Here is a 25486-nt window from a genome sequence, read left to right on the forward strand (position 1 = left end):
ATATTTCGAGATTATAAATGATATTCAAGTATAATTGAGGAATTCGATTTAAAAAATATAAAATTAAAATGTTAGAAACAATTGTATTTAATAAGCAAATTCTGATTTAGAAAATGGTATAACTTACAAATAGATTTTTGTATTGAAAATATCATTTCTGCATATACTCCATATTGTGTGTTTTGCATGAGGTCTTATTTGAGTATGAAAGAACGAAAATACTTATTTAGTTAATGAAACTCATTAAATTTCATCTTGATAATTTTCAAATGAAAAACAAGAGTCAGAATCACTGTCAAACGATTAGAACTTGTGAAAATGTTCACATTCATGTATATTTTGTTCATATTTTACAAATGTTCGTTTTATTTTGTTGAACTTTAAATTTTGATTTCATATTCTGTATATATAACTATTGTATATATCACATTATATATTAAGTTTTATGTTAATTTTTGAGTTATGCACATGCATATTTTGTGGGCCTATTATATGAAAATAGTATGCGTAGGAATTGCGCCTCATTATCGAGTTTTGGGACGTGACATGTTAATAAAGCATATAGTATATGATTAGTTTTACAAGTAAATAACAAGAACAACAACAATAAGAGCAAATTCTGAATCTAGGACCTCAAAATCACCTTAGTACAGAATATTACTTTAGCTTTGAATGGAATAAGATTGCACGACAAGTAAGACATATAAAAACAAGATATCTAGTTGCCAAAAACATTGCCTTTGAAGAATGAACACTGGATTCTTGAAAGGCTCCCTTTATCCATCTGCACACATGTTGGCTGCAAAATAGGAACAACAGCTTCTAGTAAACCATTGTTTGGTAACAATTATTGCAAGATAGAAATGGGGAATTTAAAAATCAGAACCAAAATGAACTCCAAAGAATTTAAATATCACGTGACTTCACTTTAAGAAACTCCAAGCAGAGTAACTTTCTTACATGTTCAGTATACAATATAGAGAGGAAACTTAAAATTTATTCCATTTAAAATAAAATTTAGTTTTCCCTTTATATTATTTGTTTGTAATCTACTGTCATAGTAATTGATATCAAAGTCTAGAGAATTTAACCAAAAAAAAAAAACCAGTCTCATAATTCTAAGATAGAAAGCACATATCGAGATAGAAAATAAACATGTACAGTTGTTGAAAATCAGAATAAGTTTGGGAAAATGACAGTGGAAATATTACATGAGCTTGAAATAACTTTTTTATTTTTAAAAACCTATGCCATGTTTTCACTACTACTTTAGAGACCTTACTCTCACTTTCAACAACTATACAGGTTTTGTATGTGTACATATATATACTAATTTATAAAATGGAAACTCAAGAAAATTTTATACAGCTAGACAGAGCCTAAGTTATACCACAGCTTCAAAGTTTAAAGGCTAAGAGTGAAATCCAGTATACTCAGCTGAAAACATTATGACAAAGAAATAGAGAAGATTTGAAGAAAAATAACAACTTTGCAGAAAATTTGAGGAGAAAGAAGTTTAAATTTTACTGATTTTTTTTTTTGGAAAACAACTCCAAATGCTAGCTCTTATAGCAGAACTAAACAAACTAATTATAGCTAATCTTGTGCTAATTTTAAGTAATGAAACAAACAACCAATTAATTCTAACAAACTATGACAATTAGTTCTGGGTCTTGGCACATATGGTAAGGATTCGATGTTGAATAACTGCAAAAAGAACAATTTCCTAGGTTCAAATATCTCAAACTCTTTATCGTTCTAATTAACAGAAGAAAAAGCAACCATAAGTTCTATATAAGAAAGGACATGTTTGCAGAGCCAATAATCTATAAGACAACATCAACTCTGGGTCTATTCACATCATGTTGCAGCAAACACTCGCTTTAGATTGGTCAATGGGTCAATGTCTAATTAGGAACTACCTTATAGTTTTCTTCATGATTTAGAAAATAATAAATAGATAAATAAACAAAATCAAGAATCAGAATTTGCATCGTAATCAAAGAAATAATTTCAGCATTATAGGAAGTGATTTTAGAGCAGATAGCAGATATTTACTTAATCTATACCACTATCTGCATAAACTCGTGCCAAGTTATGACATTGAGATATAAACAAATGCAAATCATCAAAAGTTGTAATAAAATCAATAAAGTATTGATAAAAGCAAATGCTGGACAAGCTGATCCATCAGACCACTTACAAAAGCAGCATCATGGAGCTACTTTCTTCCTGATGCATCTGTCCAGCCAAGACCTGGTCTGCATGGTTCCCCTTGTGGCTCTTCATAGTCATGTGCATCGCGAATTGAGGCTTCAAAATCAGTTGTATCGCTTGCAACAGGAAGGAAACTACTTATATCATCCCGAGCTCCAAATCCCCCAGCACGAATGATATCCTCAGTTGTAATGGAAGCCTCCATATTTACAGCCCCAAAAGTGTCTATATGTTCCATGCCACCACCTCTGGAAACAAGTTCACTATCTTTCCAGTCAGCCTTTTTCCCCAGAGCATGTTTTCCTGGAGGACTTGGACCTGGACTTGGTATACACACATCTTTCACATCAATATCAGGATATTTGGATTTAGCTGCTTCGTTCTCTGTTATGCTCTCTTTTCTGTCTGCTGCATCTGTTAAAGGACCAATTACCCTAGTTCAAAAAAGGAATCCCCACACACACAGGCAATGATTTTTTTAACAAAGCAGTGGAAGAAGACATATATTCTGATAATGATAAATCAGGCCCAATAAAGGCGGAACTTTGACAAAGCCCTGCCCAGATTTCTTCCATTGCATTCGATTCAATTTTATCCTATTCTCATTTAGGTGCTCAGTCATAATCATTATGTATCGAATCCCTCTCTTTCCATATTCGCAATGAATTCACCAATCTTATGCTACTGACCACAATGTTTCAAATCAAATAACAATTGAGACCAAAGAGTTAGACCTTTCTTTCATATAGATTCTCTATTCCTAATTTCTTTGATATGGAAAATACTGGAAAGAGCAAACAAGGGATGTAAATCTCCCTACTAATTTATGCTACATGAATGGGAGAAAAGTTGAATGGGAATAAAAAGCCCCGGATCAAATCCCTTACCTTGTGCCCCTTTATTTAACCTTAACTTAGGCAAAAGGGGGCAAAGTTGTACGAACTCTTTTTTTCTTATTTTAGTTAAGTTAGTTTTAAGTTTGACGAGAATAATATTTTACGACAAGTCATTCATCTATTTTCAAACCGACACATTTTCTATCTATTATTTGATTGACTAATCCTTTATATTGGAATGTGTGAAGAGTCAAATGGTTTGGCAATTCCTCATGGGTGGATGAATCAAGAAAACTTTGAATCAAAGCTCTAGATTTTTGTTCATAGATCTTAATTACTTGACAAATAAAACGTAGTCATAATTTACATATTTAAACATAAATAAATTAACTCCATTCACATCTTCAATTTTAAAAAAAATAAAAAGATTTTTCTTCCTACTTGTCAAAAAAAATAAAAATAAAAGAACACCAAAACTAAATTGAATGTGGAATCGATCCAGAGATAAAATTTAATTTTCATCTGAGTTTTTCTATCATAGATGTATTAAATTGTCATTCATATTTCATAAATTAAAATTTGAATGAAACTCAATCTTAACTTATTGCCTTCACAGAAATATTTCAGCTAGAAATAGTAATAGTTAAAATAAGCCCCAATATCAAATGAAGTATTTAAAAATGGCAAGCATACCCTGTTTATCTAAGATGTATCAGAACCATGTTATGTTGCCTCCCCCAACAAGGAACAGAGTTATCCATTCAGGAATGGAGGACTAGGCAGGGGAGATACGACAAATAAGAGAGGTCGAGGGACAATAAATTTCCGTGCGATCAATTTAAAGTAGATCTTACCATGCAAAATTTTAATTGATTCATCGTCCATGATTTATCAACAATCTCTTCTTTTTGGCCTGAATCAGTTTCTTTGAACTTCTGAAAGAGAATAAACGATGCTATTTATAGATTATAACCAATTAATTTGCCAAATAAACTTCAAACACAAAATAATTGTAATTCAACATGACGCCAACCTAGACAAATTAGAGGAATGACCAAAGAACCTGAAGTTGCAAAACCCTTGATGGAACAACATAAGTTCATTCTAAACATATAAAAATAGGAAAGATAGGACCTCACTTGGAAAGCACTGAGGAAACTAATGCAACAAACATAATGGGAAACTAATGAGTTCAAGCATCAGCTGTCACTACTTCACTTGGTAATATGTTAAGCATTAGGTCAGAAACCTTATTTGACAAATTTTTCTTGTTATTCTTAATCTAATTTTAATCCTTTTATGCTTCTATTAAAATAAATAAATGGATAAGGCCAAGAAACAAAACCCTAATGTGTGTGGAGTTGTTGACACTTTCTCCTTGCTCGCTCTTTAAGTTCATTTTTTCCATTTAAGATCTTTCGTACTTGCTGTGTCATATAACATCCTAGGATTGCAGTTCAATTTCATCTTATATAATTTGTTCAATTAGTAACCATCCAAAGAAAAAAGATTGAGAACCTTAGGAAAATATGGGAAAAAGAACAATAACAAATGCTACATCCAATTCATCAAATTTCATTTCTATTCATTTATACATGTGTCTATATGCGTGTGTTCTATACTATACATATGCATATACAAAGTTATATATTTTTTAAATGAAAAATGGTAATGTATAGTAGTTGAAAATGAAAAGAAGTTATAAAAAACAGAAAATCGAGTATAATTATTCTAAGAAATAGTAAAAGTTAATTTTAGAATTTTTCTGAAAAAATTAATTTTTATCATATATGCACATAAAAACGATTAACATGATTCCACTAGTATATACAGATACACATGTGTCTAGTGTTTTATTTATACATACACATACAAAATTTTAAAATAGATATAAAAAGATATATACACTTAAAAATTCATATATTCAAGCATATGTATATATATTGATATATAAGTATATTATTGATGTCTTCAGAGATTGAACAGGCTGAGATGACAATCTTCAGAGATTTTGGATACAGTAATTTTTTGATGCTGCATTATTTGAGAATATATATATATCTTAAATATTAAAATATATATTTTTACAGACAAGTAACACTGCATGGAGGCCTACATACATATATATACAAGTGTGTATTATACATATGTGCATTTGTATAAATATACAAAATGGGAGCTGGAAAATGCTTTTCTACAATAAAAGAAACAAAAAATTCTCAATGCTAGAACGACATTCGAGGAAGAGAACCACGTAAAACAGCACATAATTAAACAGTTAAAAATGCGAAAATGACAGAAAAACCAACAAGAATACATATAGTTCATCTATCCATTTCATAGAATCAGCAATTCTAGAATAAAAAATTCAAGAATCACGACCGAAGTAGAATCCATTATCTCCAGAGATCGCTGTCCTTTGAAGCACATATCATATCCGTCGATATACATACCGGCAGAAAAGAGAGAGAAATTCTAGGGTTTATCGACAATCAGCGACCAGAAATGTACATGCTGTCAAGAGAAAAACACATTCATTGCGTACCTGAACAGCGTAAACACTCAGCTTTTGCCGCTTGCGGTGAAGAAAGAAAATGTTGCGCTAGTGATGGCTACCATGAGTACAGCAGAATACACATGGCTACGCCTGATGACAGTGACGGTGCGGGTGGTGAGGCGGTGCGGAGGCCAGTTATTTATGGAAAAATAAATAAATAAATAAAATAAAATAATTGGTGACGTGGCTTCATTTATATCATTTCATAAATTGACATTTAAAAGTCATTTCATATGTTTATTGTATGTAATGGACGAAATATTCCATTTAATATGTGATACAAAATTAATGTATTTTAACGCATTTAATATATGAATATATTTTTTAAATATTTGCTCCAGTTAAAAGAGTACCTTCTTATTATGTCACCTTTGGAGTACAAAATTTTATAACATAACTTAAAAGGATACTCAAATGGTTAATATTTTATTATACTCATGATATTTTATAAAATAATGAGTCCAACATTTATACAAGCAACCATTTATAATTTATTATATATTTATTTTAATATAGTATATAGATAAAAATTAAATATATTTTAATGAAGTATTCTTAATTATAAATCACAAAAAACAAAATAATATACTTTTAATTATATTATAATTTTTTTAAATAGATATATTACTGTCAATAAATATGTAAATTAAAATAATTAATTCGTTATTTAATAAAATATAAATTATAATTTTTTAGTAGTATGTAATATTTAGTTAATATGTCAAAAAAATGTGAATTATACATTTTTTTATTTTTTTATCATAATTATTTTCTTATATTATTTTTATTTCTCATATATATGTCAATATATACTTGTTTATATCTTTTTTAATTTTTTTTATACATTTTATGGTTTTTATCTTTTTAATTTTATATATTTTAACTTTTTTATCCCGAAAAATAATAAATAAATATTTTATTAGTATCAAAGTTTATAACAAATATCTCCCAAAAGATAATACAACAACCAAAAGACAAATAATAAAATTTAATAAAAAGAATATGACAAAACCAAATCGAAAAAACCACTAAAAAAACTACATATTTACAATTGTAGACAAGCAAAAGGATAAAATTAACCTCCATGGCCCTATCCACATGGGATCAAAATAGAAAAAAATTCCATTACCACAACATCTAATTAACTTAAACCAGCATATGTTAAATTGCCAACCTAAAAAATAAGAGACCAACCTTGTTTGAAGTAATTTTGATTGATAGAAAGATCCAAAAGATCTTCATCTGTAGTGCTCGACAAAGTATAAACAAAAAAAAAAAAATTAATGTTAAGACTCTAAACAAAAAAGTAGTGATTACTCTACCAAAGCACCATAGTAGGCCACAATAGAACTAATCACCAGTAAGGAATTGTTATAAAATGGGATCTTAATGATGGACAATTCTCAAGTTGAATATTTTATGTGTTATCAAACTTCCATTGATGTGGAGCTTTTTTACAATACAAGATGATCAGGATAAATATAGTATATACAGGTGTCTATCTATGATTAATACATCTGTCATAATTAACCTAAAATATTCTTCAGTTGAGGAATATTCATGAGGAAATGTTGAGTTGTGTGTGATTTGCTAATGACAACCTGTGTAATGGTAATATTCCTCCAGCTGGTTATGTAATATTCTTGGTTGTACAGGTAGGTGGATTTGGTGCACTTTCACCCCCTCCCTCAAACTTGGCAGTGAAAGAGGTCTTAGCACCACTCCAAGTTTGTTGCAGAAGTAATTAAACTGAGATTAAGAGAAAACCTTGGTGAGGCAGTCAGCTATCTAATCACAAGAAGGTACATATCTAATGTCCAGTTGTTTCCCTATCATTTTATCTCAAATGAAGTGGACATCAACTTCTATGTGCTTAGTACGAGAGTAAAAAATGGGATTGCTTGCAAGGGCGTTGACACTCACATTATCACACCAGGCAATTGGTATTTGGGACAAAGGGAAGTGAAGTTCTTTAAGAAGAGATTTAAGCTAACTAATTTCGCAAGAAAGGTGTGCCAATGCTTTGTACTCTGACTCACTGGATCTAGAGATTACATTTTGCTTTTAAAGTTCGAGGACACTAGAGTATAACCAAAGAATACACAGTATCTTGCTGTTGATCTACAATCGCCTTTTTTGCAGGCTAAATTTGCATCAGAATATCCTACCAACGCCAATCTGTCAGAAGGTCGTCAATTATTCATTGAGATATCTAAGCACTATTTTGACCTTTTTTTGGCGCTGATTTGTAGGTTTTTGCATGAACTGGCTCGTGTGTGAGTAACGTACTGGAGGGCTCCAATGATTTGTCTGTATAATGATGGATTCGACAATGGATCACCATTATAAAGTGACATTGCAATGTCAACAATTGCAGGTGTAACACATGGTTTAGTGAGAAGCAAATCATTATTGCTTTAATAGCTCTTTAAATATTTAGTTTGTGTCCGGTACAGGCCTTTTTCATCTCGTGTCCCTTCAATTCCCAGAAATAGGTGTAGCTCTCCAAGATCTTTCAAGGCAAAAGTTGTGAAGCTGATCAATAATGTAAGCTCTTTGTGTTGCTTCATGTCACTATAATATCATCAAGATATATTAGTACTAGGATAACAAGATATTCATTGACCATAAAGAACAAGGAAGTGTTTGATTCTGAGTCTTTCAAACCCTATTGTAGTAGTGTCAGTCTCAATTTCTCGAACTAATCTCTGGGTGCTTGTTTGAGTCCATAAAGGGCTTTGTTTAACTTGCATACAAAAGTTGGTTTTTTTATCTTCAAACCCCTGTGGTTGACTCATATAAACCGTTTCCTTCAATTCTCCATTTAAAAACGCATTGTTCATATCTAGCTGTCTAATATTTCATCCTTTTGAAATGGCTACCGTAAGTATTACTATTACAGTTCATGCCTTGATGACTGGGCTAAACGTTTGATTAAAATCAATGCCAGGTTTTTGATGACAACCTTTAGCTACAAGCCTTGCATTACATCTCTGAAAGCTCCCATCAGCATTTGTCTTGACGTTGAAAACCCACTTATTGCCCACTATGTTCATTTTCAGGTCTGTGAGGAATATGGGTTCAGGTTTTGTTTCTTACTAGTGCATCCATTTCGTCTTACATTGTTGCTTTCCAGGGTGCATGACTGGTTGGTGCTGCAACTAACATCAAAAAGTTCAGTTTCTATTTTCTTGACATTGAAGAGTTGGTATTCTGGTGGGTACTTCTTGGGCTTATGAATCCCTACTTTGGCTTTTATCAACATCTGGTGTATGGTAGGTTCTTCTTGATTATAAGTGTTTAATACTTCTTCTTCTTCTTGTCTAATATTTTATTTTTGTATGGCAGGTGGACCAGTACCAAAATCTGATTCATTTGACTATAGAGAACTACTAGCACTTGATTGCTTTGGATGATTTTGAGGTAACGATTGTTGTGACTCAACTTGAGGTGTTGTTGCTGTTGTAGATTTTATAATTAGGTCTCAATTACTTGAATTTGAAGGAGAGAGTACACGTGTGTGAAGACCTATTTGAGAGGTATTAAACCAAATAGGTAAAGACACTATAGTTTGATTTTCTGATGATTTTGTGTTTAAAAATCCAGAGTGGAAAGGAAACTCTATTTCATTAAATATAATGTGCCTGGAAATATACATTTTACCCGTAGAACTCAAACACTTATACCTTTATGTTGAAGGCTGCATCCCACGAACACACACTTAGCGGAATGAAACTGAAATTTATGGTTTTGATAGGGTTTAAGACACGAAAAACAAGCGCAACCAAAGATCTTGAGTTAGTGATAACTAGGTAATTTGTTATATAATTTTTGCATGGGTGAGAGGTTTTGCAAAACAGGTGTAAGTAATTTGTTGATTAGGAAAGTTGCTGTCTTAAAGGCTTCAACCCAGTATTGTAATGTCATTTTTGATTTAGCAAGGAGAGTTAATCCAGTCTCATTGATATGTTTGTGTTTTCTTTCTGCCCTACTGTTTTTGAGTAGAGGTAAAAAGGTAAGAATATTTTATTTGAATTTCACTATTTTGCAATATTTTGATGAGACTTATGTACTCTCCACCCATATCAAATTGGATACTCCTGATTTTTCTTTCAAATTGATTTTCAGTTGTGTCTTAAACTGAACCAAAATTTGTTTAACATCTTATTTACTTTACAAGGGATAAAGCCATATATAACGACTAAAATCATCTATGAAAATGACATAATATTTCTACCCTGACAGTGAATTTAATGGTGCTGATCCCCAAACATTTGTGTGGATGAGTTCAAGTGGAACTCTTGCATGTGATTGAGACAAGGAATAAGGCAACAAGTGAGATTTCCCAAGTTGACAGGAATCATAAAAAGATTTTTCATTCAATATAAATTTTTCATTACAACTGTTTAAGATTTTGGACAAAATTCTTGAATAGAGGTGTCCTAAACGTCTGTGCCATATTTGAAAATTTTCTAACTTGAGTTTAAATGCTACTAACTCTTTGGTTTTCTTTGATAAAAGGGCCCGAGCTGGAAAATGATTTTGAAGTGATGGTTGACTCAAAGATTCAAAGTGATAGAGAACATCCTTGAGCCTCCCCAGCAGCAACACTTTTCCCATAGTTTTGTCATTCATAGTATAGCTAAAAGAATAAAATAAAACATTAATATTATTGGTTTTAATCAGCTGGGAAATACTTATCAGATTTTTTTCAATTTCTGGAACATAAAACACATTTTCTAATAACAATTTTCTGTTATTTAAAGTATGCAATTAAGCTTTACCAATGTGTTTTATAAGAAGTTTCTCACCATTTCCTATGACCGAACCTTCTTTTCCATCATAGTCATGTTTTGAATGAAGATTATTTGCATTGTCGGCCACATGATTGCTAGCACCACTGTCTGGATACCAAGCCTGACCTCCAATAATTGTTTTAGTAGCTGCTGTAAATGCAGAGTGTTGATTTTTGTTGCTTGGTTCAGGTATTGCTCTCATATAATTGTTATCATATCTTTAGTAGCAATAGGCAGCTGTGTGGCCTATCTTGCCACAGACCTGGCACACTGGTCTTGTATTTCCACCATTTCTGCCTCCTCTTCCTTGATTGAATCGACTACCTCGGCTGTTAGCATTGGGTCGTCTTCCTCATCCTCATCTGTTTGAGTGTTGTGGTGAATAGCCTGGATTCTTGTTATAACCTCCTGCATTCAGATTTTTCTTTGTATTAATATAGTTAGTTGATGGCTATGTAAGGTTAATGCTAGTTATGCCTGCATTTAGTTGCTCTACACTTTTTTTCGTAGCTCAACAACTTGGATTGGAGTTTCAACCAACTAATGCTTTCTTTTTCAGTGATTTGACATACAACATGGTTATATCCAGTAAAACCAAGGCCTGTAAGACCCTGAGATACAAGATCTTCAATTATAACTGGATGATCGGCTAATGCGAGATTATTAACAATCTTCTTAGTTTTCTTAAGGTATTCTTCCATTTTCATGTTCCCCTTCTTCACTTTCACGAATTCTCTTTTGTTATAGACGATATTTGATCTTATTTTGACTTCAAATAGATCTCTAATGGCGTCCTAAAGTTGTTTTGAAGTTGTGTAGTCCATTAGTTCAGCAGCAACATTTATTTCGATTGAGTTGTAGAGCCAACCCCACGACATTTGGTCTTGAGCAAACCAATCTTCAAATTCCGAATTCACTATAATTTCAACTTCAGTAGTTCTTTCGATAGTTTTTTCTATATACTCAGATGGATTGGTCTTTGCCTCTGTGATGAATCCTTCAAGTTTGTTTCTTCTAATAATAGGGAACACTAAGTTTTTTCATAGTAAAAAATTATCATGATTCAGTTTCAAAGCGTAGAATGAGTACAGGAGATTATTTGATAGTGTTTGAACTTTTGTAATATTTGTATTTATTTGCTAGTTTAAGGTTGATGAATTGGCTTGGCTATTTGATTTGCCATTGTTGGTATTGTTTCCTCCTGCCATTTTTCCGGCTCTAATACCAAGAAAAGAATTGTTATGAAATGGGATCTTAATGCTGGACAATTCTCTACTTGAATATTTGTTGAGTTATCAAATTTTCATTTATATAGAGCCTTTTTACGATACAAGATAATAAAGATAAATATATTACATATAAATGTATCTGTTGTAATTAACTCAGAATATTCTCCAGATGAGATATATTCATGAGGAAATATTGAACTGTGTGTGATTTACTAATGACAGTTTGTGTAACGGCTGTATAATATTCTTAGTTGTACAGATAATTGGATTTGGTGCTCTTTCATGACCAACACAATAACCTACCCTTGACGTAGATACTCAACACAAAACTTTTTTAAAAAAAAAAACTCTTCGACTACTGTATGGATCCAACACCTACCCAATCCAATACTCATTTTAGAGTTTATTTTTTTTTCTTATAAATTTATTTAACACATTTTTTTTTTCTAAAAAAAACATGTTACAAAAATACCAAAAACTAATCCCACAATCCACCATATGTTAATAAGTGATACCATAATGAACCAACCTACAAAAAATAAATGAATTGATAAACAAAAATAAGATTAAACCAGTTGGATCCATTCAAAACTCCAAGACATAAAATAAGATCATTTTGCTCTTAGCCAAACTCCCAACTTGAATGAGCCAACAAAAAAGTTCAAGTAGAAGGAAGCATAGTCGACAAAGTCAATAAAGGACCTTAAAATTATAGTGAAATCATATGATGAATCTCACAAATTAAAGCTACATATATTTATTTTACTTCTAGTTTACACTTGATCGGACTAAACGATCTGCTATTATATTTCGTTTTTTGTTTATATTAACAAATAAGACGTTCCTAGTGTCGTTTTTAGATTTTTTATTTCACTATTGATCTCATTCAATTTCTACGGGAAGTTGTCGTGTAAAACCTATGCCACTTCTACCATGGAATCATTTTCCACATGGAAATTATCTACTTATTCGAATGGGTACTCAATAAGCAATTTAGGTGCTTCTTTAATACCAATCAGTTCAACTTTATTCGAATCCCACATAGTATAATTTTTTGAAAATAAATATCTTATAATTCCATATTAGTCCCTCAAAAGTGTCTTTTAACCTGAAAGTTCTAGTTTACCCTAGAGGAGCTGTCGACATTGAATTTTTAATATCTAACGAAAGGAGAATGACATATTTTAGATATGATTTTTGAATTTATCTCTTATAAACTAATTCTTCTAGAATTAAAATCAATATATTATTATAAAGTAATTGTTCCAACATAAAAATAAATAAATTAATCCACCATACCAACCTAATCTCATTCAAGTTCATAAAATCTGCAAAACTCTTTTTTTTTTTTGTCTAAAAATTCTATCATTTCTCTCTAACTGTAAACCCTACAAAATGAAATAAAATAAAAACTCCTCAATTCTCTCTTTTACTTTGTCATAAGTATGTCCAACAACCAAAAAAGATTTCTTAATTGTACCATCGTTGCCCATTTTATATCCCACCATCCTAAACAAGAAGCTGGCACTTTCTAACTCCACTCGCAACAAAGGAACATATGGTCAAAAAAATATAGTCAATTTTCACATAAAGCACATACAGTTAGAGAATCTAACCTAATACGATATCTATCGAGATACTCTAAAATTATAATTTTTTTTTTTAATTAGCTAACAAGTAAATATTTTAAAATTTATGAGATATTTTTTACTTCTAAATACAAGCCTCAAGCACCTGACTACCTCCACTTTCCACCTTCTTTTTGGCACTTCCCGTACAATCCTTTACATAAAAATTTTATTTCTGCTAAAATTTTAAAATATATTATCTTTAAACTCTGTGTTATACTATATTCTTAAAAATATTATCAAACAGAACCTTCATATCTTTTTTTCAATCAATAATATTCTTTTTCAGTTATACTCTTCAGATATGTTTAAACTAATGTCATTCCCAAAATGCTATTATCGGATCAAATCTAATACCAAACAAATAGAATATTCTAGTGAATCTATTTCTAAGGCTTTTCTTTACTACATATATTAGAGTCATCTCTTACACAAATTTTAAAACAATTACACCAATTAAAATTAGATTCACATCTTTGGAGGCTATTCTTAATGATTTATTTCCAATAGCCCATTGACCTTGACAGAACTCTCTCATCAAAAAACAAAGCCTATGCTCCTCATATCTTTAAATATCATAAATAATTCTCATCCACAACCCACCTCTTTCACTGCCAAACCTATAAGTTCAGTTATTCAATAACATCCAATCCATTTTAATAATGTTCGCAAGCTCTAATCCTCCCTCCTTAGGTAAGCAACTTGTTTTTTATGAGATTATGTCAACATTCCTATGATCTTGTGTAAAATTACTATTGATACTGGTATTTTTTTAACTATATTAATTGATAGTTTTATGAGTAATATAAAAAATATATAAATTGATTCAAATAATGTAGTTGACCCAATTGATAAATATCTAACATTCGATGCCACTAACTTTTTTTTTTTTTTCATCTTGTCAAAAACTGATTGCCATGTAACTAGAAGTGAGATTAGCTCCAAAAGTAAAAGAGTTTATTTCACACTTAATTTTCTCCATGATCCATTATCAATCTTAGCTTTTAAAAAAATTAACATTTAAATCGAAATCACTTAAAAGCACCTCAAAACTTTCTTACCAAAAATTTCTTAATATTTACAATATGATTGTAATTTAAATAACAAAAGAGTAGGATATCATTCGCAAATGAAAATAAACTTAATTATCATGTTTAGATATTGAAAGAAAATATTTTTGTTGAAACTGTTGGTAATTGCTCTATTTTATAATTTTGACTAAATTATCTTCAATTAAATTAAATAAAAATAAGAACAAAAGATCTCATTGCCTTAATTCTATTTTCATTCTAAATTAGTCTTTTTCGGTTTAAAATATATTTTTTCTTTAAAATTCTGAGAATATAAATAAATTAAATTTATTTTATTTTTAAAAATTATAGATTCAAGTAAAACTAATTTAATGTTAATATTATAAGTTTCAATATATTTTATTTATATTAATAATTATTGTCATATTTTATTATTAATGATAATAAAACATTATCACTGCCACGTTTTAAATTACATTGTGACTAGAAAATTAAAAAAACAAAGGGGGCTAGCGGAGAAGATTATAAAACCTTCGGTGACGGGAGTTCAAACGAGCCTCTGCCGCTCCACAAACACTCTCAGTTACTTTGAAAGGAAGCAAAAACCCTTACAGCAGCATCCAAGGATCCATTCAAATTCAGTAACAAGAGGAGCTCAATAACCTAAAGCTTTTCTGTCTCACCGGAGATGTCGCCGGCGGCGGTGGAGATCCGGTCTTCTGTCAGCAAATCTTCGGCTGCTCAGAACCCTAATCCTACTTTTTCTTCGTTTGCTCATGATAATTATGCACAGAATCATCAGGGTTTGAATGTCTCGGCGACTCCGTCTTCGTCGTCATTTTCTTTTTCGAGTGACGGGAATGCAACTGAGTCTGGTTTCGATGCAGCTTTCTCTTCGCAGAGTAGGGAGCGAACCCGTCCGGGGATGTCGGGTCGGCTGCGGCCAAGGCTAGTTAAGCTGCGGAAGCAGTTGCATGATGGGACCACGAGAAATGGCAATTTGCGTAAGATTGGTTCCGGTTTCAATCCGTTCCAACAGACGGGCGAGCGGCCACCTTCTGCAAAGAACGATACTATTGATACATTAACTGGGTTTTCGCTCGGGTATTTAAATTCAAGCTGTGTGAATGACGGGAAGGGTGTGTCAAATGGGAATGTTGGTTCTGTATTTCTCGTGGATGGGATTGATTGTGCGGTGAAGTTGAATTCAGGGGAGGGGGAACCTGGAGGAAACGAAACGAAGTTGGTTAGTGACGGTGAAGAGCGGAATGCTGTTGAGAATTATAGTGAACTTTCAACAAAGCATGAGTGTACGGGCTTCGTGTTTGGTGCTAATAGCATTGATGCAGAAGCTAACTTCTATTGGGAAAAGAGAAAATTCCCTGAAACAATGGAGGTGAAAAGTGAGGGAGAAGTTGAGTGCATGAAGTTTGAGAATGCAGGTTTTATATTTGGCACCACTAGGAGTGATGTGGGAGCACAATCAAAATCGGGTAAGGGAGAAAATAGAAAAAGTGCAGCTGTATTAGTGTCTAGTAACGAGGAAAAATCACGGACTGAACCAGAAGTTGGGAGGGACAGCAATGGTGGTTTTGTGTTTGGTGCCTATGGGAATAATTCAATATCAAATTCAAACTTGGCAGAGTCCAGCGGGAAAGTTGGAAAGCAACACATTGATGATTTGGTTTGTACCTCCGTTGATGTTCCAAGTGAGTTGTCATCAACTTCAGGTTCAAAAAGTAATGAATCTATAAGAGCTGTGGGTGATTCTGGCTCGGGTATCGTATTTGGTGCCAGTTGGTTTAATTTGATGTCAAATTTGAATTTAGGGGAGTCAGAGCAGGATGGAAACTCTGGAAAACTGGTTTCTGATGATCAGGGGAATGTCAAAGCTCCGACAGAAACAGAAGCTTGGAAAGCAGAAGATACTGAAACTAAATTTTGTAATGGTGGAAAGGATGGTGTTTCTATATTTGGCGGTAGTGATAAGAGAAAGGCAGAAGATGCTGAAATTAAGTTTCGACCTGTGGGAGATGAGGGTGTTTTTGTATTTGGTAGTAGTGTTAGTAAGACCTCCATTGTCAATGAGTGTGTGGCATCAAAGCTCACACATGAGACGGAGGTAAACAGTGAGAATTTTCAGAATCTTCCTCGTGCTGAAGCAAGTGATGATTTAAATAACGTCAATGTTAATCCTGCATTTGTGTTCATTAGTGATAAAAAGAATTTTAACTCATCTAATGAAAATTTAGAAACTAGTCATGATCATGAATCAGAATATACTGCTTGTACATTTAAGACAGCTTTCAAGGATAATGCTAATACTAGGAATGTAGACCATATGACATTTCATACTACTTGCAATAGGGATAGTTCTGGAATTGGAAATTCTAGTTCAAAACTATTTGAATTTCAGGTTGGTGTGGGGAAGAGTTCCAATTTGGGCCAGTTTTTTCAAGGAGTAGAGAAAGATGTACGCCAGAACAGAGCTGCTGTACCATCAGTTTCATCACATGGTCTCAGCTTGCAGGAAAACAGTAGTATCTCTGGAGCAGCATCCACTGATGGAATTGGAAAGAATAATGAAAATATTTCAACAAGCACTCCAGAAGTATCAGGGGTGCCGTTTACTAATTTTAACACACCTCAATGGGATCCTAATTCCTTTAAAGCCAGTCTATTTGTCGCAATGAGTAGAAAACTGGAATTCACTGGACGGGGTCCTTTACCCAAGGACAGAAAATTGAAGAAAATGAAAGGAAAATCAAAGCAATCTGCCCGAGATAAGCAGCGGTTGCAAAAAGATAATGTAGTGAAGGAAGAAGATTCCCAGGAAAACCCAAACTCTCCAGGATATTGCTCACCCATGGATTTTTCTCCATATCAGGAAACTGCAGCAGCTAATCAATTTTCAAAAGCATCTCCTGATCAGAGATGTAGCAAGCCAAATGAGAAGAGTCCTAGCTATGAAAAGTTTTCAAGTGGTGATTGTAAGTTGGAAACGTTTGGCTTTGGATCTCAAACTTCATGCTCCAGTAGTGATGGTGGCGTTGCTGCAGCTGAAGATGAAGATCCCTTTGTCGCGCAGAGGGAAAGAGGAAATTGTACAATGCAATTTTGTTTTGCTATGGGTTCTGAAGACAAGAAAAGTTTTATCTTTTCTTCATCGTCGTCTGTGAAAGGTAGCATATCTTCGAGAAAGCATCGCTCCCAAAAGAAAACTAGGACGAAACTTCGTAACAGTTCAGTAAAAGCTATGCCAAGTCAAAATGATAAGCCTACCTCGTCAACTGCTCATTCTTCGCCTAGTTCCAGTGTGTTGGACTCTGGTGAGTGTCAGAAGGAAGATAAATCTACTTCCCAAAGTGAAATTGGAAATAAATCTGAAGCAGGTGTAAAAGTCGAGCAAGGGTCTACTGTGATATCTATGATTTCAGAAACTTGTGAGACTTGGCGACTCCGGTACTGTAATATAATTGTTTAGCAATCTAAGTTATATATTCAGGTTTCACTTACTGTCTGTCGTCCAGTAATTAATATAAGTGGTTCCTCACTTATGTAGCAATCTTCTTTTTCAACAGGGGTAATCAAGCCTATAGAAACGGCAATCTGGCTCAAGCTGAGGTTTATTACACGCATGGAATCAATGCTGTACCTTCTAGTGAGAGTTTGGGTTGTTCTATTAAGCCTCTTGTGCTGTGCTACAGCAATCGTGCAGCAACACTAATATCTCTTGGAAGGCTGAGGGAAGCTTTAGGAGACTGTATGACAGCTGTGACACTGGATCCTAGCTTTCTTAAAGCTTACTTGAGAGCTGCAAAGTAAAGTTCTGTTATGCGTTAGTTTATGGATGATTAGACTAATTTTATTGTTTGATTAATAGGTGCTGTTGTGTGGCATGCTGTTTGGAACCTACTTATGTCCTATTGTATTATCTGTTTCCTTCTGTTTTCATTAATTATAACAACTTATACCCCATGCATCATCTATTTATTTCTGTTTCCTTTAGTTATTCTGGAAGTTGTCCATGAGTTTGGGTTTTGAATTTAGAAAGAAAGATGGAAAGAAAATCAGATGGTCATATGCTTATTTAAATTTTATACTACTTAGGGCTTCTTTTTTTGACCTAGTGAGGGGTCTCAGAAATCCTTTCTCTTTTTTTTTTCTTCTTTTTAGTAAGGAATTTGTAAATCAGTTTTTTTTTTTCAATTTTTTTCAATTTTTTTTTGGAGAATAAGGACCTTGAAGATCATAAATGATATCTATACAACTCCACATAATTACTGGTTGCTCCTATCAAGAAAAGTCAAATTGTCTCTTTTGCTTGAGATCAATATTCTTGGCCATCTGCCTAAAGGTCACACATGCTTGAGCCATTTAATTGATTGATTGCAGTTTTCTATTCAATGCTATCAAGTTAATCACTTTATGGAGTGGAAAAATTTCCATGACATGTTCTTGATGAATTCTCAGAAAGAATACTACTAGTGCTGCAGATTGTTTTGAGTGCAAGAAATTACTGAGGTTAAAAGCTGAAAAATCATCTGAGGAAGTGGCAGTAATTGATCTCTGCATGTGTTATAATATAACCTGCCTGTATATGTTATATTTCCTATTAAATTATTTTGTTGTTTTATATCTTGAGCTTTTCTTTTCAGCTGTCATCTTGTGCTGGGGGAAGTTGAAAATGCACTGCAGTATTTCCATAAATGCCTAAAATCTGGCGGTGATGTGTGTTTGGATCGCAGAACTACTATAGAAGCTGCTAATGGCTTGCAGGAAGCTCAGGTATGCATTCCATGCGAAGCTGCTAATGGTTCACTAAAAGGACAAAAATGGCTTGATGCTTTTCCTTGCAATTAAGTTATTATAAGGAGGAAAAAAGATTAGAAGAGTTAACGAGAGAGAATAAATAGAATTTCTTATATACCTGATATAGCTTGAATTCAAAAAACTTTTCTTATCCAACTCTTTCTGGCTAAATAATGCCTGGTCGGTTGCAAATCGCGAGTAAATATTTCAAAAGAATTATTTAAAAAAATTCCCAAAAGAACCTTGATTGAGATATATTCTACCATTTATCACGTTTATTTCACGTATTTCTTATTTATATTGAATTGGTTCCTTTTGTTATGAAACACAAGATGGGAAGTGCTTTGGATATTTTGATAGAAAGATTGGAAATTTATTTAAGAGAGAAATATGATTTCCTAATGTGAATATTATGTATAAGGAATGTCTAATGTACTCAATCATCTTTTGCGCATTTATTAAATTCCTAATTCCCTATATACAATCGATCATATATGGACATGAATCAATTTATTACTGTTTTCTTACTACAAGAGCAGCTTCTGACTAACCTTTGTTCTTTGGCAATATCTTATGTGGATGAACTGTACTTATAGAATGCTTGTATATCTTTACAGTCCCAAAGTCAATTTTGTACATAACCTATTTGTTTGTGAAAAATTCTTCATTTTCAATTTGTAGAATCTTGAATCTTACTAGTTATTTGCTTGGTGTTTAATGCATTACTAGTATTGGCATTTAGGTTTCCTCTTCAAACTACTAAAAACTTCCACTCTTCAAAGACGTTTCTTCATTGTTGGGTTGGTGACTGGTTTTTTGATCCTTTTCACCTGCAGAGAGTAGTTGAGTGTACAACCCACGCCACCAAACTTTTGGAACAGAAAACATCTGATGCAACACTCAGTGCCTTGGAAAAAATTGCTGAGGCTTTAACAATTAGTTCATGTTCAGAGAAATTATTACAAATGAAAGCAGAGGCTCTTTTTGTCGTATGTTCTCTTTCGACCGAAGAATCCTTCGTGTCTGTTCTTTTCCACGCTTGTTAAATTAGAAAATATTTGGAACAGAGGAAAGTAGAGACCTCTAACATAATTTGATTTATGCCACATTTACTCTTTGAATGTTGCACCTTTGTTGGCATCTTGCAGTTGCGAAGGTATGAAGAAGTAGTTAAGCTATGTGAGCTGACTCTCCATGTTGCTGAAACAAAATTTTCATCAGTTAGTTCCCTTAACCCATTACCATCTGCTGATGGTTTTGATTCTGACAATTATTCCTTAGCAAGGGTTTGGAGGACGCACTATATATCCAAGGCCTACTTTTATATGGGAAAGCTTGAGGTGGCACTTGATTTACTTCAGAAGCAAGAGCAAGTTGGATCTATAAATGACAAGTAATACACATTCTCTTAATGGACAGCTAATACCTTGTGTGACCTTGTGATTATTGACACTGATCTTTCAATTTTACAGGCGTGGGAGTGGGATTTTGGAATCATCACTATCATTAGCTGCTGCCATTCGTGAACTTCTATCCTCTAAGGTATGTCATCTGTTGTGACAAGTGCTTTTTTCTTGCTAAGGTTTCTTACTAAGATGTTAGTGCAAGTTAATCCAGAGCATTTATGTGGTCCTTTATTAGCCTGAACATGGGTATAATACTTAATATGTCAACTTTTCTTTGTGCTGCAATGTTTATTGCTAAATTTAGTTGTGAACATTATCTTCAAGAATAGCTTCATCTTATAGAATTGGATTTAGGGGTGTGTATGTATTGGCCCAGATTTTGAATAGACTAGAACAGATAGCAGGACTCTTTTCAGACACAATTCAGCTTAAACCAAAATCAATTTCTGTTTAAAATCTAAGTAAACTAAAATATGTAAACAATCTATTTATTAATAAAACTAATAGAATCAATTATTTACATAACCATAAATATTAAATTATCTAGATAAAGTTAAATTATCTAGATAAAATAATAAGATCATAACTGGAGGAATTTGAGAATTTCCTCTCTATGATGGCCAGTGTTCATTTGGGAGACTCTCTAGACACCCTCATCTGGAAATTAAGTAAGAATGGCAAGTTTTCCATCAATTCTTTCTGTAAAAAGATTACGGGTTTTTGGGACGGGAACATTTCCGATCAGCAATTGCCATTTCCATTTAAATCTATATGGAAAACAAAGGCTCCCCGCAGGATTGCTTCCTTTTCATGGGAAGTGGATAGGGAGAAAATTCTGACTTTGGATAATTTGATGAAAGGAGTCAGAACTTTGGTCAACCAGTGTTTCCTCTGCAAATGCAATGCTGAAAGCTGCAACCATATTCTGTTATGGTGCCCTTTCTCTACTGATTTATGGTATATGATTTACAGCTTGATTGGTATAAACTGGATAATGGCGGGCTCTATTCATAAAGAACTTCTGGCATGAGAATGTCTACATTCTTATAACAAAGCTGCTTGCTTTATCCCCCTCATTATTTTTTGGATTTTGTGGAAAGAAAGGAATAATCATGCTTTTGAGGGCATTAAAAATACTCTTACAAATATTAGAGATAGATGGTTATACTATTTTGGCTACTTACTCTTGGATCACAATTTACTATCTTTAGAAGATATTGGAGTGGTTGTTGATATACTGATTGACATGTAACATCTTTTTGTATATGGGCGGTACCTCCTTGGTATTTTTTAATTCGAATATTCTTTTACTTGAAAAAAAAATCATAACTTTTACATTATTCTTTAAATTGAAATTATCTCAAATTCTGATTCAATTAAATCAATGTTCAATTATTAATTCAATTTTAATTTATGTTTGTTCAAAATGAAAGCTGCACAAATACAATTACTATTCTTATTGATGATTTATCATATTCATAATCATCGTCCTTCATTCATGATATCATAATGTCGAACATGTATTTTTCTATTGTTTAAAATTAAAACTGGTATTTTCGGTCTGGATTAAAATATTTTGTTCTTCCTGAACTCAGACCAAAGTGTTTGGTCCTATCATGTCTAAGTTGGAAGAATACACCTAATTGTATTGAAGTTGAAGTATAGTATCGTGCTAGAAATTTTATAGGTGTAGAAACTTCCATTAAAATGAGGCAGAACATAATTTGTTGATGCTTAAGTGGAAATCCATAGCATATAGGATATAGTTGTCTTTTATAAGCTACATAAGATATGTTATTTAGTCCTGATTTTTTCTCTCGTTTTCTTCAGTAAGCAACTCTTATATTCATCTCTAAGTTTCGTGAATGATTGACTTCTTCCTATTTAAGATATTAACTATGTTTTCTATTCTTCCCATAACAGAATGCAGGGAATGAAGCAGTACGGTCACAAAGGTATGCACACGCAATAGAGCATTATACTGTGGCTTTATCAAGAAATGTTGAGTCACGTCCTTTCACGGCAATCTGCTTGTGTAACCGTGCTGCTGCACACCAAGCTTTAGGCCAGATTGTTGATGCCATTGCAGATTGCAGTCTTGCCATGGCTCTGGATGGAAAATATATAAAGGTTTGCCTGATTTTATTATCTAAACATTCTTATCACAGTTTCCTGGCTTGCACTTGTAACTCTGAACATACTTATTACTTGGTGATGCATATTCTTCCCGCAGATTGCAATTTTTTCAGTTATGTCGCTGCTGAATTAAGCTATTAATAAGATATCCATAGTATTTTTGTTCATTGACAAGTTAAAGTTTAGTGCTTTCCAGAGGAATACATTAGACACACAAATGGAAGGGTTGTTAAACAACTTGCACGATCATCTGTATGTTAAGACTAATTCCCTGTGGATCATGCATTGAGCAAAGGACAACTATTTGATTTAGGACTCTTAAATACTATCTTCAAGGCTTATCGAAACAAAATTGTTTGTTATGGTTCTTTCATGTTAGCTGCGCCAGAGACTTTTCCTTTTTGTGATCATCAAAAAATTCCACCAATTAAATTGTGAAGTGAATATGTGAAAATTTAGAGGTCATAATCATCTGCATTTTCTTTGATTGATTATGTCTTCAACCACCCATAAGCTAGCAGTTACTTTCGGGTTTAATATTAGAAAATTCGGGTTGAAGTTAATGAGTTAGCTTTTCTGATTTAGTACAAAGATGAGTATGAGTTTGACGGTCTGTCTTCTACCTTGAACAAATATAAAGGGAAACAAAACACATTCTTACACTGAGATCTCTTTGCTCATGAAAATTTCAAAATACTAAAGGATAAATGTAGTGTGTGCAATTTTTGTGGCTGAATCTCGACGAACTTATGCACAATTATGCATTTTTTTTAATGGGGACAGGTTTCTCCAAAATTGTAGTTTTATAATTATTGTGTTACTTTTATTTGCTTTAATGTTCTTAGAAATGGTATTATTGGTTACCTTCGCTGCAGTGGTATTATTAATTCTTTATGTTGATATATTTTTTTGTTTCACCCGACTGGCCCTGCCCTTCTTCAGGCAGTTTCTAGAAGGGCCACATTACATGAGATAATCAGAGACTATGGACAAGCTGCTAGTGACCTCCGAAGACTTGTTGATATTCTTGAAAATCAGTCTGACAAGGTCAAATCACCAGGCTCTACTATTGAATCTGCTAACAGTTTAAAGGAATTAAAGCAAGCTTGTCGGCGTTTGTCTGCAATGGAAGAAGCTAAAAAGGAAAACCCTTTGGATTTGTATCTTATTTTGTAAGTTCCTATCAATCTTGAATTTTTTTACCTCCAACCAAACATGCTATGTCCAGAAGTTGTCTTGTAATCTGATGTTTATTCATGTTTCTAATGATGATGCCAGGGGAATTAAAACATCTGACACAGCCTCTGACATTAAAAAGGCATATCGTAGAGCAGCACTTAAACACCATCCAGACAAGGTCTTAATTTTTTTTCCCTACAAATTCACCATGTATCTGCACACTTTTCTCACTTCTATTAATTCTTGTTTTGGTTTCTCACATAGTACTTTTGTTTTTTTTTCTTAAGGCTGGTCAATTCCTGGCAAGAAGTGTAAGTGGGGATGAGGGACAACTCTGGAGGGAAATTGCACAAGAGGTCCACAAGGATGCTGACAGGATCTTTAAAATGATCGGAGAGGCATATGCAGTACTTTCGGACACCACTAAGGTTTGGCAATTCTTGTCTGTTGGCTTCAGTTTAAATTTCTTCTTGATCATTGCACTCTATGTTTGAGCACTGTGTAATGGGTGCTTAATGATTTTACTGACTCTTCCTTGTTTAACTTGCTTGTAGTTCATGGCATGTGATTTTACCTTTAAAATTTCTTGGCAGGCAACCATTTTTTTGGAACCTGTTTGGTTCTACCATTTTTTTTATGAACATGCTGTTTATGGAGAAGTGACAGCTGTCATCTTCCCTTTTTCTTGTGCAGCATCTGAAGCTCTGGAGTCTGGTCCTAGTAAAAGTATATATTGAATGAAAAAGATTTGAACCCACCGAATCTCTAAGTATATATATCGCTAATAAAGTCTTATATTGTTCTGCACCAAGATGACATTTGATGCCCCCATGCGGTTTAGAAGGGTCTGTATTCATTGAAGTTGTGCATTATATTGATATACCATTTTTCTGTTTGTAGCGTTCAGAGTATGATTTTGAAGAAGAAATCAGAAAAGAGAGAGCGTCAGAGGAAACGTATGGAAGCGGCCCTTTCAGAGGACCATCAAAAGGATACAGTTATCAATATGAGAGAACCACCAACAGACGAAACTGGCGTGGAAGCCAGAAAACTTACAGTAATCCACATGATTGGTGGTAGAAACTTAGAAAGAAGTTCTTATCAAGTATCAGGTTTGTGAATTGCTGATCATTGAAAGATTGCGGAGGGCAACTAAAAAATTGCATCTAACCTAGTGGAAGATGAATAAACGTATAATTGTTCCATACAACAAAAGGGAAAAAGAGAGACTTTTCAATCTTGAGATTTGACATTTTTCATTGGTAGATAATATAAGTGGGTCAAATTTTAAGCTTAGCTGCTCTATATTTAAAAAATAAGTGCTTATAGAAGAACAATTTTTGTCTCTATCATTTTTTACTCTTGATTATCAAAAAGAAAAAAAAAAAAGGCAGTGTTATTATTAAACCAAACTATAAGTGTAATCCAATTATTATTGTTATAGACGAACGAATATATAAAAAAAAAAAGTATAAGTAGAGAATGAATCAATCACAGTGCATGGAAGCAACAGAAAGCGGGTACTTAAAAGTATTTGAATATTTGAAAGTAATAATGTTTCCACTAGGTAATGGTTGACCATTGTTGACCAGGCAGTCATCGTAGGAGATGCGTTTGAAGATTTTAGGGTTGACGAGGTTGGTGGAACTGAACCAACCA

General features: G+C 33.1%; 2 protein-coding genes and 1 long non-coding RNA gene across 6 annotated transcripts; 2 read left to right on the plus strand and 1 right to left on the minus strand.

The window, feature by feature from the left end:
• Positions 1–504: 504 nt before the first annotated feature.
• On the minus strand, positions 505–5757 carry LOC110813584 (uncharacterized). Its single transcript, XM_022040790.2, has 4 exons — positions 5599–5757; positions 3908–3988; positions 2204–2631; positions 505–799 (listed from the first exon to the last, which is right to left on the minus strand). Exons 2-3 carry the CDS (start codon positions 3936–3938, stop codon positions 2222–2224), a joined length of 441 nt encoding a protein of 146 aa, XP_021896482.1. The 5' UTR covers positions 3939–3988; positions 5599–5757; the 3' UTR covers positions 505–799; positions 2204–2221.
• Positions 5758–7241: 1484 nt separating this feature from the next.
• On the plus strand, positions 7242–11659 carry LOC148252751 (uncharacterized). Of its 2 annotated transcripts, none has more exons than XR_015814130.1 (7): positions 7242–7620; positions 7753–7987; positions 8067–8157; positions 8561–8672; positions 8747–8885; positions 8959–9033; positions 10966–11659. It is a non-coding gene; the product is annotated as an uncharacterized LOC148252751 (long non-coding RNA). The 2 variants fall into 2 exon arrangements; XR_015814131.1 differs by having other exon boundaries at positions 8100–8157.
• A 3139-nt stretch (positions 11660–14798) lies between these two features.
• On the plus strand, positions 14799–25123 carry TPR15 (Heat shock protein DnaJ with tetratricopeptide repeat-containing protein). Of its 3 annotated transcripts, XM_022035804.2 has the most exons (12): positions 14803–16416; positions 16711–17756; positions 17876–18115; positions 18953–19082; positions 19943–20095; positions 20255–20499; positions 20579–20648; positions 22436–22642; positions 23591–23820; positions 23927–24005; positions 24115–24255; positions 24728–25123. In XM_022035804.2, exons 1-12 carry the CDS (start codon positions 14983–14985, stop codon positions 24905–24907), a joined length of 4155 nt encoding a protein of 1384 aa, XP_021891496.2. In that variant the 5' UTR covers positions 14803–14982; the 3' UTR covers positions 24908–25123. The 3 variants fall into 3 exon arrangements, 2 of the variants coding, with proteins under 2 accessions (XP_021891496.2, XP_021891415.2); XM_022035723.2 differs by having other exon boundaries at positions 14803–17756; XR_015813890.1 differs by lacking the exons at positions 23591–23820; positions 23927–24005; positions 24115–24255; positions 24728–25123 and having other exon boundaries at positions 14799–17756; positions 20255–20326; positions 20388–20499; positions 22436–22506.
• The last annotated feature ends 363 nt before the right edge of the window (positions 25124–25486 follow it).

This window comes from Carica papaya, chromosome 8, assembly GCF_054855325.1.
Source record: "Carica papaya isolate Zhongbai chromosome 8, ASM5485532v1, whole genome shotgun sequence".
In the NCBI taxonomy this organism is placed as follows: domain Eukaryota; kingdom Viridiplantae; phylum Streptophyta; class Magnoliopsida; order Brassicales; family Caricaceae; genus Carica; species Carica papaya.

Coding starts and splice junctions, on each gene's coding strand:
- LOC110813584 (XM_022040790.2), bottom strand. CDS start 3,938: ATGGACGATGAATCAATTAAAATTTTGCATG. Junction 2,632..3,907: donor ATCAATTAAAATTTTGCATG/GTAAGATCTACT, acceptor GTCCTTTAACAG/ATGCAGCAGACAGAAAAGAG.
- TPR15 (XM_022035723.2), top strand. CDS start 14,983: ATGTCGCCGGCGGCGGTGGAGATCCGGTCTTCTGTCAGCAAATCTTCG. Junction 20,500..20,578: donor GTTGGATCTATAAATGACAA/GTAATACACATT, acceptor TCAATTTTACAG/GCGTGGGAGTGGGATTTTGG. Junction 20,649..22,435: donor GTGAACTTCTATCCTCTAAG/GTATGTCATCTG, acceptor TTCCCATAACAG/AATGCAGGGAATGAAGCAGT.